The following is a 13109-nucleotide window of genomic DNA, read 5'->3' as shown; positions in this document are numbered from 1 at the left end:
TGTTGAAAAATAGCATAAATAGTGACTTTAATTAGTAAATAATTGCTAAAACATACTTCATGACTAAGGAAAAACTTCACATGTTGCTTTTTATTACCTATTTCAGATCTAAAATTGAAAATTTGATAAATATAATTTTTCTCATATTTTTATGATAATATTTGATAAATCCGGTAAATCGCAACATAGTTTTTCCTTGATAATTTTCGAAATTTTTAACCTATGTTTTTGAACATTATGAGTGTCATGGTATTTTTCCAGAATGTTCTTGAGTTTAAAATTTTGAATTTTGAATTTATTTGAAATTTTTGTGATTTATTTGGAGTTTAAAAGGTTGAATCACGCAAATCCGTAAAAACCGTTTAATATACGATATTGGCTCCTTAAAGGCGATTTAGCATAAAATTGGGCATGTTCATACATATTATAATGCTACATTTTATTTATGATTGTCATAATTTTATTTTATGTAATTTTTGAATTATGTAATTTTTACTTAGTATGGCCTTAGTTTTTAATTGGTATTACCCGAAATGTATGGGAATATCGATTCGGTTGTAATTTATTGTGATCTCGTATCACCGTTTTGTAATTTAATAGATTTATTTTATTTTAATTACAAATTTATAATAGGAAATTATGTAATTTGTTATGTAATTTATTTATTCCGGAGATCCTTGAAGACGGTGTCACTCAAGAAGGCGATACATTAAAGACGGTGTTACCTCGAGATGCGTGCCAAAACCGAAGTTCAAGGGACCAATGGAGTTGGTTTCCGAATATGTAATAGTTAATTAGATTTTCTATTTTAGGAAGACCATACTAGGATTTTATTTATGTTTTGCATTTTATTCATATGTATGATTTTTCCATACATATGTGTAGCCTTTTTGTTCACGTACTGCCTCGTGTTGTTTATGTACTGAATCTAAATAAATCGAGGAAGTATTTAGTACCCCGTATTTATTTACTTACCTTACGGCTTTTGCTGTGATCGGTTGTTCATTATCAAATAATTATACATGGCGTTTTTGTTTACATTGAGCTTGGCAGATTCTTACCAGGATGCGACGGGAATAAACTAATCGATAAAGAAACAGAGAACATTCAAAAAATAAATCAAGAGTTTGAGTTTCAAGAACAGGTGGAAGATACCCAGGAGTTGTCATCGGGAAAACTGCTTTCTGAACTTTCTCTCGACATAATACAATCAATTGCAAAGCGTATGCTTTTGTCCGATTACCTGAATCTTCGTGTTACTTGTAAGAGTCTTCACTAGACAAACCCTCTGCCGCAATGTCGAGCTAATGGTCAGTACCCTCTATTAATGATCTTTAAGGATTTCAGCAAAACATATGAACTGTTGGATCCGTTTGAGAACGTTTCAAGCACTATTTCGGCATTGAATGACTCCGCTGAGATTATCTCAAATTTTGACCATTTCAAGGATGGTTGGCTGCTGTTAAGCTCGGGCGAGTACCTGGAGTACTTGAATCCTTTCACGAAGGAAACGGGGAAGTACCCTCCCTGTGAAGTCACGTTTACGAGATTTGGATTATCAACTTGTCCTACATCTTCCGATTGTTTGACAGTTGGAATGTTTGGGTACAAAAACATGGCAACAATTGGCTGGTTTGATGCTGCAGTCGGAGAGTGGGAGTATTATGATGCGGAAAACTCTGACACGGATATCCAATTTGTTCCTACTTTAAAAATCGGGCCCAAGTATCATAACAACGCGTTCTATTCTCTCGCGAGGGATGGTTGCCTCGGGGAATTAAAATTTGCAGAAGGAGAAATTAGTTGGAAAGTTTACAAACATCCATTTTATGAGGAAACATCATCGCTCAATTCGTCCTATTTAGTCGAGGTTGATGGGGAACTTGTTTCAGTTTTTATTGGTGGACACGGAAGTTGGGTTAATGTGTTCAAATTCAACATTTCAGATAAATGTTGGATAAAATTAGATACCTTGGGAGAGCACACCTTGTTCGTTAGTCCAGCATCGTCTTTTTCAATTAAGACAGACAAAAGCGAGATGAGAAACAGAATATATTTACCACGGCGAAAGGAGAATAAGATTGTCTTCCATTCACGCGATACAGGCAAGTATCACACTTCGACTAGTGCTAATTCTCTTGACGATTTCTATGGCACAAAGGCGCAATCGTTTTGTTGTTGGGTTTATATCAGTTTGTGATTGTTTACAATTTCCGTCCTTTTTAATTGTGATCATTCCGAGATGAGCTTTATTTAGAACATCATTATATATATAAAAAAATCTTGTAAAACCGCTAATGTGGCGCAATCTCCTTTGAGAATTAAGGTAATGCAGCCCTCACATTCAACCTCACAAAATCAGTTTTGTTTGAGCCAATCACGGTTTTGCAATATGTCCACATCAGCACAAACAAAAAAAATCCAATTAAATCTGATTTAACGTACCCTTTGTCATTCTCAATACTTAGAGAATGACAATGAACAATTTTCCAGAAAAGCATGCTTTACAATTCCAAAAAAAAAAAAAAAAAAAAAAAAAAAAAAAAAAACTCCCAAACTTTCGTCTTCCACCCACTATCTCACCATCATTATCTCAACTAATCAATTCTTTCCCAAAAACAATCCATGATTCCATGAATACCACCAAGAGTAATTCAAACAATTATTATACCCAACCTGCGGAAATACAGAAACTTGCAAAGAAATGAATAAATCATTTCCAAGAACAACATTAAAGAAGAACCCAGAAAACCTATCATAGCATCATTCATAACACCGATCGATTCAAATAACAACACAAATAAAAGCAACTAATAACTTTGAATTACCAAAAAAAATGAAAAAATTAAAATAATTTTTTTTTTTTAAAAAAGAAAGAAACATTGAGTTTGAGATTGTGATGATGCTATTCATATTTGTAATGGAGTTTTTGGTCAGAATCATCAATAAATTCTTAGTTGCGAGGGAGAAGGGTGGTTGTTGGCAGTACAAGGTGGCGAGGATTTGGGCGGCTAGAGGAGCGTCTGAGGTTGAAGGTGGTGGCGGAGGGGGTGGTCCGTTGGTGGCATGGGAATGTGTGGCGGATACCCAGCAGGTTCGACCAGCGGCGTGTAGTGGAGGGACGGGAGGAGCGGTGGTATTTGTTTGTGTTGATTGTTGTTAGATCTTGAGAAGCGACTAATTGGCTTTGTCACTCAATGAATCTGTGAATCGACTCTCTGCGGCAGCGAATCTGCGACTCGACTCTTTAAGGCGGTTTTCTTCAGTTAGGTAAATCTATACTGTGTAATTTCCTTTACAGTTTGAGGATTTAACTATTACAGATTGAATTTGTTTAGTAATTATTGTTTCCTAATTTTTTTTACTCCCTCCAATTTGTTTGCTAATTATTGTTTGATTATCTTCAATACATAATTAATTAATTAATTTCTTCGCATCGGTCTACTGCAAAGTTCATTTCAGTATTTTTCAAGATTTTTTAAAGTTTGTTGTTATTTGATTGTTTGGTAAATGCCAAAAGGTGATTGGTGATACTTCATACTTCGACTGTCATATAAACTGCGACTACATTATTTTGTGTGCTATAAATTTTGCTTAAGAAAGTATTTCTTCAGAATTATCAGTTCAATGATATCGCGACTACATTATTTTGTGTGCTATCAGTTCAATGATATTGTGCTATAAATTTTGCTTAAGAAAGTGCTCTCCTTTTACGAACTTTTGAATCCAGAAATTAGGTGTCTTCCTGTTAGTATCTTCCAAATTGTATACCACACATTCTCATTATAGGCGGACACTATCCGTCTTTAGCAAGACTAGCTGATTGTATACATCGGAGCAATCATTCTCTTCCAAATTAGCAGTAAAGATAGCTTTATGCCAACCCCTTTGCTATTAAACAAACTATCGTGCACTGTTTTATTCCTGCATCTTCCATCCACCTTTTCATCTTCTTTCCCTTGGCATTTGCTACACCATTAAATTACTATCCATCAACTAATTAAGGTGTCTTCATGTGTGTAAGATATAAATTGCCCTACTTGAGTTTCTGTGTCATACAACTAATTTATATTAGTATGCTTTCCTGACATGATAATTTATTTTTTCTGAAGTATAGTGAGGTTTCCTATCTTTGCAGGCGAAGGAAGCTCGAAAGAAAGCATTAGAAGAGATGAGTGCAGAAACAAAACCGAAATTTGAGAACCAATATAACATCTTTCATGTTATATTGTTGGCATTATGAAATGATTTTACTGGATATTATTATCGGTGAAGGAGATAAAAGGTAGTGGCGTGTTCATGAGGTCGTCTAGGCTTTTCACGGGTCTTACAACCCTCTTTTTCTCCCTTTTACGGCCATATGCCAATCTATTTTTTAATGTATAGTTTCAACTTATTCAGCATATTCTTGATTAGCATATTTTTTTTGGTACATATCACCTATTATGTATTTTGATTTATTTTTTCACAGAGGTTTAACACAAAGTATTACTTATCTCAGGTATGACCAGTGTGCAGAATGCAGTGCTCCTGAACCGGATTGGGCATCTCTAAAATTTGGCATTTTGATGTGAATTGAATGCTCTGGCACCCATCGAAACCTTGGTGTACTTATTGCAAAGACAAAGGTACTTACAATGTATAGTTCAAGTCTAATGTATTGCTAGCACTATGTGAAATGGAGAGCTCACTGACTTTAGTTAGACATTCACTTCAAAACTGACGACCTGTGCGCTGAGTATATACCACTTCAAAAATCCTACTTAATATAATGATTTTTTTCCACAGAGGTTTAACACAGTTATACTATTGAATTTCAGGCAATGGTAGATTTGTGATTTGGGATGGTCCGGATAGTTACACGCAAAGTTGCACCTCACTTATGGTTATCGTTTTTAATTTCAATTTCGCACATCGTATTTTATTAACTTACTCCACAATCAATGAAGGCTTCAAGTCCAACTATATACGTCCACCCTTGGTTGGAACTTGAAAGCCGCTCAAGCAAGCAGTCCCTATCTGTTTGGTAATTCCATGACACCCTTCTCTACATTCTCATTATGATTTTGGTTATTCAATGTCACGAAATAATTTTGATTACCATGTGTCAAAGCTGTGTGGTGGTGCATTATAGGTGTATATAGACGTGTAATTATGACCCTATAATGATATCGAATTTCTATAGAGTAAAATCGTATAAAAATATATATTTATATACGTGATTTAGTTTGATGAGTCTAAATTTGAATCTGAAATTGCTGGGGCTAAGCTTTCAAGTTTCTGATCTGACTAAGATTTGAACGGTCCTCGCCTATGATTAGTATGGGACTGCATTAGTCTAAGACTCTTAAGTTATACTGAGATTTTTGCACAATTGTGTTTTCTTTGTTTATTTTAAAAGACTGTTAATTTTGTTGTTAGCTTAATGTCGCTCACATGCCAATTCTAATAGTTTGAACATTTTACTTCAGTTATTAAAATATAGAATACGGAAAGTGTTTCACTATTACAATTTCAGTTTTATCGAGTGTTGGAGTGATTTGTTACTCTGTATTAAATTAATATTTTTTGAGAACTTTTTAGCTCACTCTCTTTTAGTTGAAATTCAGAAAGGAAATGGTTTGTTAATGATATTAGGAAGTCACTCTATATTGACTTCTATAATTCTCCTGTAAATTGAAAGATGATAATGTGAGTAAAAAATTTAGTACTCCATAATAACTGAGTTAAAAGTCTGTGTTCCCATGAGAAAAGCTCATCAGCCTTTATGATGCTTGATTTGTCTATGTAGTTCTTTGAGAAAATCAATATTCATGTGAGAAAAATCTTACTCATGTTGTAATTAGTTTTTATGTGACGGCACAGAAAATTCATATTTTCATGTTTACTTAACCTTTGCAGTGTTGGATGTCAATCCATGGAGGGACGCTTCAAAACCAGTGTATGTCCTCCTCAATAGGATAATCAACTATGCACTATGAAAACTCAGATGAATGGCAGGTTTGACTGAAGCTTTTTGTAATTTTTATCTCGATGCCTGAGATTACATATTAGTTTATGTGCTAATGTTTGGACTTCTTTTTACAGTGAAGTTGAAAAAGAGCTTGGGTGGTGGTTCTCAAAGGGACGAAAACGAGGTTCGGTCTTTAGAAATCAGCCTAAGCAATCTCAAAGTGGCAAAAAGTTTCAATTGGTCGTCAAGGATGTCAGGGTGGAAATACTTGTGAGTGATTTCTCCCTTTTATTCTCTTAAACAGAAACTCACTTCAGACTGTAGTATACATACAATGGACAAATTTCGCATTATCATTAACAAATGAGTTAATGGGTTGATTGTACGCAATCTACGCATACATTGCTATGTCAAAGGAAGCAAATGAAGAATGTTCATAGCAGAATCATCACAGTTTTTAGTGGGTTAATGGGTATATAGTTGTCCTTTAGTTAACGTGATGGGCTCATATTAGATATTGATATGAACGTTTCCTGTTCATTTATGAAATTCATAAGGACTGAAATCAGCTGAAGTACTCAATCTATGTGCAGATTTTTGATCTTTGTGGAAATCTAAGAACTTTATTTGTTCTTTTCCGTAGAGGCATGGCGCTTGAAGACTGACACATTCTTTGTAGATTGTAGCAAAAACAAGGCCAATGTTCCACAGCCATAGAGCATTGTATAGACTATATATTTACAGAAAAATCAAAATTCAAGTATATAAATATAGTGACATGACATAATATATTGAATGAATATTCTACTTCCCACCTTCAACAAATTGGTAACATACTCCACTTCGGCTCTTCCTAATTGTCAATTATTTGTGTGAATGCCTCGGCATTTCCGAAAGAACATTCTACTTATGACACTAGACTATTTCATTGATATTGAAGATAGCTTGCAAATGTTATGCACAAAGTGTTTTTACATCTATGCTCATATGCTATGTTGCCCATAACCAAATAGCTTTGTTGATGCGATGAAATAAATATAAGTAAATCTTTAGTACATCTGTCTCACAGATTTAGCAAATAAATTTAATATATAAAAATTTAAGACAATCTCGTGATTTTTCACGGGTGTTACACTAGTTGTTTATGATTGCTAGTTGTTTATTGACTAATGTTTTTGAATAACGATTTTTCTAACGTGTACTCTAAGGTACACATTATTAGGCCGAATATGAAAAGATTCACAACATATTTTCATGATAAAAGCAAACCACTTTGTGGTTCTGTTAAGACCTCCATTCCAACAGCTCGAAGGGCGTGCACGCGTGTCACCTTTGGCAAATCCAAAAAAAGTTTTAATCTGCGAGGTAGCACGACCATTTAATCAGTTGTCCAAAACCTTTTTCACGATAATTTACTTATCACTACATCGAAATGATGCCTTGCATCTAGATAGCACGACCACTCCTCCTAACTAGTTGTCCCGTGTCCGATGCCGTGTCAGGACACTCGGACACCCGACACTCGTCGGACACATGCCTAAACATGTTATAGTTTAGACGAGGAATAAAATGTCAAAAGAGATTGATTAGAAGATGAGTTCGGGTGAGAGATGAGAATTAGTTATAGTCAATGTCAAATTTGACCCTCAAATATATAAATTTAATATCAAATACATTACAAAACTAAAATCATACCGTATTTATAACCATAAAATATATATTTTATTAAATTTAACAAGCGTGTCCCGTGTGCTAAATTTCATGGGATGCCGTATCATGTGTCCGTTTTGGTGCTACCCAGCCTTACATCGATGTGTTTGATTCTCTCATGATGTAATTATCCCCACCTACAAGTCTACAATTGCGACTCATCGTAGGTCTGCAAGAAAATACCAGGCCCCATCTAAAAAGAACACAAGCACACTATGGAACAAGGTTCTATACTAAGGAAGAAGACGAAGCTCCTCAGTGCACCTGATTGTTGATAGTAGTAGGTTTTAGATAGCCATTGTACAGCTGGCATAGTTGACTGAGTGTAACTAACTTTGACTGGGTTTGTTACAACTTAGTTTTGTATATAAGTGTAAATTGTAACAGAATTTGTTATACAATCAATCACAATTTTAATTTACCTTTCTCTCTCATAATTCTCTCACTAAATTTATCTAGATATTTTCATACTCAAAGCTTCATAATCTTCATCAATGGCGACTGCTAGCTTCATTAATGGCGGTCTATTAGCTTACTCTGTCCATTTTCACATGGTATCAGAGTAGGAATAGCCTGCCTCTGCTTACTTTTCATTTACTTCCGCAAATTACTCTGATTTCACATTTTTTTCGAGTGTTTTTCTTATTCGTTTTTAATCGAATCAATTTCATTTCATTTTTCCTTCTTTTGTTCATCAAATTCGCGATATTTTACTCTTTCAATCAAATATGACGAATGATTCTGCAACTTCTGATGCTTCGTAGAGCAATCCTCATGATGATCCTATGTTCTTATCAAATTCTGATTCACCTGCAATGGAGTTAGGCAATACGAAGTTTTCTGGTACAAATTTCTTGTCTTGGAGCAGGTGTGTTGTTATGGCGTTAGGAACCGAAAATAAACAAGGTTTCTTGACTGGCGCTGTGGCTATGCCTGCATTGACCTCTCCAAAGTATTCTCAGTGGATTAGGTGTGATTACATGGTCCGCTACTGGTTATTGAACTCCATTGATCAAGATCTTAAGGAGAATTTCATCACTTGTAAGTCTGCTAAGAGTTTGTGGACTGATCTTTGCGAGAGGTATGGACAATCAAATGCACCTTTGCTTTTCCAATTAAAGAAACAATTGAGGAATATTTCACAAGGAAATGATTCAGTTGTTGAATATTTTACTAAATTGAAACGTCACTAGGATGACATTGATGAGTTAGAAGCAACATCTGAATGTGACTGTGGTGCTATGGCACAATGTTCGTGTAATTTGTATAAGAAAATGCTTGATTTGTCCGTGAGAGAGAAGGTTCTTAACTTTCTCATGGGATTAAGTGATGCATATGAACATCCTAGGTCAAATATTCTTGCTATGGATCCTTTACCACCTCTTAACAAGGTTTATTCAATCATACAACAAATAGAGAGTTAAAAATTTATTTCTCACATAGTCAGTCCTTCACAAGATGTCAGTGCATTAAATGCTTCTAGAGCTGCTGGCCAAGGTAAAGGTCCTTGGAATGTATGGAAAAGAGATGATAAGAAGGAAGAAAATAAGCCTAAGGTTGATGATATATGGTGTTATCACTGTAACAAGAAAGGTCATCTTCCTGAGTCTTGCTTTATTAAGTTTCCTGAGTTGAAGGCTAAGTTTTTAGCTAGGTTTTCTGGTAATGCTGCTGGTGGACCTATGTTTAACCAGCCTACTCAAGCTTTCCAGTATCCTGCTGCTCCTTCTACTTCACAGTATGGTGCTCAGTATGCTCCACCGCACAGTTAAAATCAAAATCAGCAAATTTTTGTGGCTGCTGCACAGCATCACCAGGGTTCTCAGTCTGGTTTTCTACAGCAGCATGCTTCTCAGCAGGTCACACCAGTACAGTTTGATCCTGCCATGCTGACTGCTCTTTATAATTACATGATGCAAATACAATAGGCCAAGAATGATTCACCTGTTGATTTCTCGGATGCTTCAGTGAATTTTACAGGTATCACTCTTGCTAATCAAAAGGCTTGTGATACTTGTAAAGATGCTTGGATTATTGACTCAGGTGCAACTGACCACATGACTGGTCATAAGCACTATTTTGATTGTTTGCAATTACTTAGAAAGACAATTCTAATAGGCTTACCAGATGGTTCATCTCAGTTAGTCACATATGGAGGTCATATTACACTAGAGTCTGGTATTAGATTGCATAATGTCTTATATGTTCCTGCATTCAAGCATAATTTGCTTTCAGTAGGAAAATTGTTGTCTACTACTCAATTGCTAATTCGGTTCTTTGTGGATAAATGTGTGATCCAGGACCCTGCTTCTATCATTCCAGTTGGTGTTGGTCTACAAGAAAGAGGCTTATACAAGCTCAAGCATAGAGTTCCAAGGCACTCAATTGCTCCTAATAAAGTAGGGACTGCTGCTAGTTGTTCCTGTTCTAGTTTTGATAACTGTAATAAAATAAAGATGTAGCTCTTTTACATGCCAGACTAGGGCACACTTCATTGTCTAAAATGCAACACATTGATGTTGTTCCTTGTAAAGACATGAAGCACTATGATTGTGAGACTTGCTTAGAAGCTAAGATTCATAGATTACCTTTTGATAGGAGTATTCATAGAGCAGCCTGTAAGTTTGCTGTTATTATGTTGACCTTTGGGGTCCTTATAAGATTTCTTCTGTCACTGGTGCACATTATTTTTTTTACTGTTGTAGATGATTATTCTAGAGTAACTTGGACTTTTTTACTGAAGTTTAAGACTCAAGTAGCATCTATTTTGGATAATTTCCTAGCTCGGGTAGAGAATTTTTATAATTCCTCTGTAAAATTAATAGGAAGTGATAATGGCACTGAGATCATCCATGATACTTGCTTAGGACTCCTGGCTAAAAGGGGTATATTGCATAAAAAGTAGGTGCCAGGGGTACCTCAGCAAAATGGTAGAGTTGAAAGGAAACATAGGCATTTGATTGAAGCTGCTAGGGCTATGATATTGCATGCTAGGTTGCCTAAAAGATTTTGGGGAGAAAGTGTTTTGACTGCTACCTACATTATCAATAAACTTCCTTTTCCAGTGTTGGGTTGGAAGACTCCTTATGAGGTTCTTTTTAGCAAAATGCCTACTTATGAGGAGCTTAGAACTTTTGGATGTCTATGCTATGCTCCCATTAATTCCTTGACTAAGGACAAATTTGCCTCCAAAGGGAGGAGGTGTATGTTCATTGGGTATCCTTTTGGGCAAAAGGCATACAAGCTTTTTGACCTTGATAACAAGAAAATATTTGTAAGTAGAGATGTCATTTTTCTGGAACATAAATTTCCTTTTCATAATCAAAATGAAGATTCTAGTACAGATCCTTACACTTTTCCTGCTCATTCTATTGATGATGATGAGCCAAACTTCATTTCTTCTCCTATTTTGAATTCTCATACAGACATAATATTGTAGATACTTCATTTCTGCACCTTCCGCAAACCACCCGGTGATGATTGGGCCGCATGTTTGGTATACGGAACGATTTGTGACAGTTCGTAAGTTCATCGTCAAGTGATCGCTCAAACACTTGTGTCTACCTCTTAATTGTCATCTACATGCCGATACGGTCGTTTTGGGAGTAATTAGAGTACATTTGGAGTCCGGGTAAAAAAACCGTCTTCATTTTCTAATAACCGAGTCAGAATGTTCTGAAATATTCCGGATATTTCTATTCCATATTTTCCAATCTTTTGATCTTTGGTAAAATATCTCCCGTAATATTCACACAAAATATTTAGGAAACGAGATTAATCCGCTATTCCATAATAGAAACGCGGAAATCTTTCTTCCGCAGGAGGAAACCACTGAGAAGGACGCAGCAACTGCTGCGCCTCTTCCAAGGGACGCAGTGCCTGCTGCGCCTCTTCCTCACTCCTTTTCTGCGTATTTTTCATATCTTTTCGAGATTCACTTCCAAAGTTTCTCCGAAAACCCTAGTTCTTTCGTGTGATTAGTATAAATAGAGACCTTCGGTCTCTCATATTTCTCACGCGAGTGTCCGCCCTTCTCTTCTCCCTTTGCATTCTAGACCACGTTCTTACTTTTTGGCGCCTACGTGCTTGAACTTTCGACCACGTAAGCTCGGATCTTTCTGAGTATCAGCCTCGTTTTGCATGGCCGACCAATTTGACCAACTCCACATCAATCAACTTTAATCAATCTTATTCGTTTTCCTCCTAGAGGGCACTTTCTTCGTACATTCGAGTCAAGCATCACTAAACGTTAACTTAGTTCATCTCGTTTCGTCAAATATGTAAGTCTGAGGGTGTAAATCCTTCCTTTATTTATTGTTCTTTATTATCGTAATTAATATTGTAAGATTTATGTCGAAAGTATTTTTAAAACCGATTTGTAAAACCTTATTTTAAAACCCTTTTTACGGATTATCTGAAGACAACCGTCGAGAAAGGACGTAGAAACTGCTGCGCCTCTTCGAAAGGACGCAGCACCTGCTGCGCCTCTTCGTGAGGCTGCCGCATTTCCTTCTTCCTTTCTTCTTCCTTCGTCTTTTGTTCGTCCTTTTGTTTTTCGCTTTGTTATCAATTGTTCATTGTTTCATTAACATAACAATTTGAATATGATAATTTTGACCTGTAATTCATTAATCATCATTAATTAATTCATCTTTTAAAATCCCGACTTAAATCCCTTATAATCCACATTTGCCGGTTTTTGTCATTAAGTCAATTCGGGTTTTAGAGATTCGATTTACCCATATTGAATCTCTGGAATTCATCTTTGATATACTTGTATCTGTTATTTACCGTCACCATCATTAATTCATCATTAATAACTTATTTAACCTAATTAATTAATTTGTTTGGTTTGTTTAATTCTTTAATTAGTCTCATCTTGTAAATAATTCGTTCTAATCAGTTTCATTCATGTTTTATCGTTTTCATGACCTCATTCACATGTAAATAATATGTTAATCACTTTCATCCGTGTCAAATACCATTAATCGACCATTAAATTCATCAATGAACATTAACGAGATGCGGTTCCGGCTTCACAGCCAGAACTCAACCCAGAATGACGCAGCGATCGTTGCGCCTCCTCTTCAGGACGCAGCATGACTGCTGCGCCTGTTCCCGGTTGATTTTTGTCTCTGAATTCCCGTTTCTGCCTTGACCTAGTTTATTAGTTTACGTATTTAATTAAATATTAATCGTATTATCACCTAATAATCTGTTTGTTTGTTCATTTATTCTTTCTTTTCCCAAAATTGTCCGTTTTAAATGTATTTTCGACATAAATCAACTAATCCAATGTAATTATTGTAATTTTCTTTATTGTATTTATTATTGTATTTCTTTTATCGTATTTCTTGTATGCTCTCACATGTAATCAACATTAAATTTCTACTTCGACCTAATTGTATGATAAATTACGTGATAACCGACTTAGTTAATTCTCACA

At 35.5% G+C, this 13109-nt stretch overlaps 2 protein-coding genes across 2 annotated transcripts; both read left to right on the top strand.

Annotated features, from left to right (window-relative positions):
• Positions 1-1327: 1327 nt before the first annotated feature.
• Positions 1328-2200, top strand: LOC141655059 (F-box/kelch-repeat protein At1g57790-like). The gene has a single exon (XM_074462158.1). It carries the CDS (start codon positions 1328-1330, stop codon positions 2198-2200), a length of 873 nt encoding a protein of 290 aa, XP_074318259.1.
• A 720-nt stretch (positions 2201-2920) lies between these two features.
• On the top strand, positions 2921-11102 carry LOC141655058 (uncharacterized). The gene is made up of 11 exons (XM_074462157.1): positions 2921-3094; positions 4139-4230; positions 4502-4570; positions 6088-6223; positions 8428-8744; positions 9147-9430; positions 9472-9536; positions 9592-10105; positions 10198-10281; positions 10369-10564; positions 10658-11102. The coding sequence occupies exons 1-11, from the start codon at positions 2921-2923 to the stop codon at positions 11100-11102; spliced, it is 2376 nt and encodes a 791-aa protein (XP_074318258.1).
• The last annotated feature ends 2007 nt before the right edge of the window (positions 11103-13109 follow it).

The sequence above is a fragment of the Silene latifolia genome, chromosome 5 (genome assembly GCF_048544455.1).
Source record: "Silene latifolia isolate original U9 population chromosome 5, ASM4854445v1, whole genome shotgun sequence".
NCBI classification, from domain to species: domain Eukaryota; kingdom Viridiplantae; phylum Streptophyta; class Magnoliopsida; order Caryophyllales; family Caryophyllaceae; genus Silene; species Silene latifolia.
The sequence above is the reverse complement of the archived record's forward strand: the minus strand, read 5'-3'. Positions and strand labels throughout refer to the sequence as shown.

Bases quoted from the DNA above. Each gene is read 5' to 3' on its own strand.
- LOC141655059 (XM_074462158.1), top strand. From the start codon at position 1,328: ATGATCTTTAAGGATTTCAGCAAAACATATGAACTGTTGGATCCGTTT.
- LOC141655058 (XM_074462157.1), top strand. From the start codon at position 2,921: ATGGAGTTTTTGGTCAGAATCATCAATAAATTCTTAGTTGCGAGGGAG. The intron at 4,231-4,501 runs GTTGGCATTATG...TACTTATCTCAG, and splicing joins AACATCTTTCATGTTATATT to GTATGACCAGTGTGCAGAAT. The intron at 9,537-9,591 runs GTTTGATCCTGC...CAAATACAATAG, and splicing joins CAGCAGGTCACACCAGTACA to GCCAAGAATGATTCACCTGT.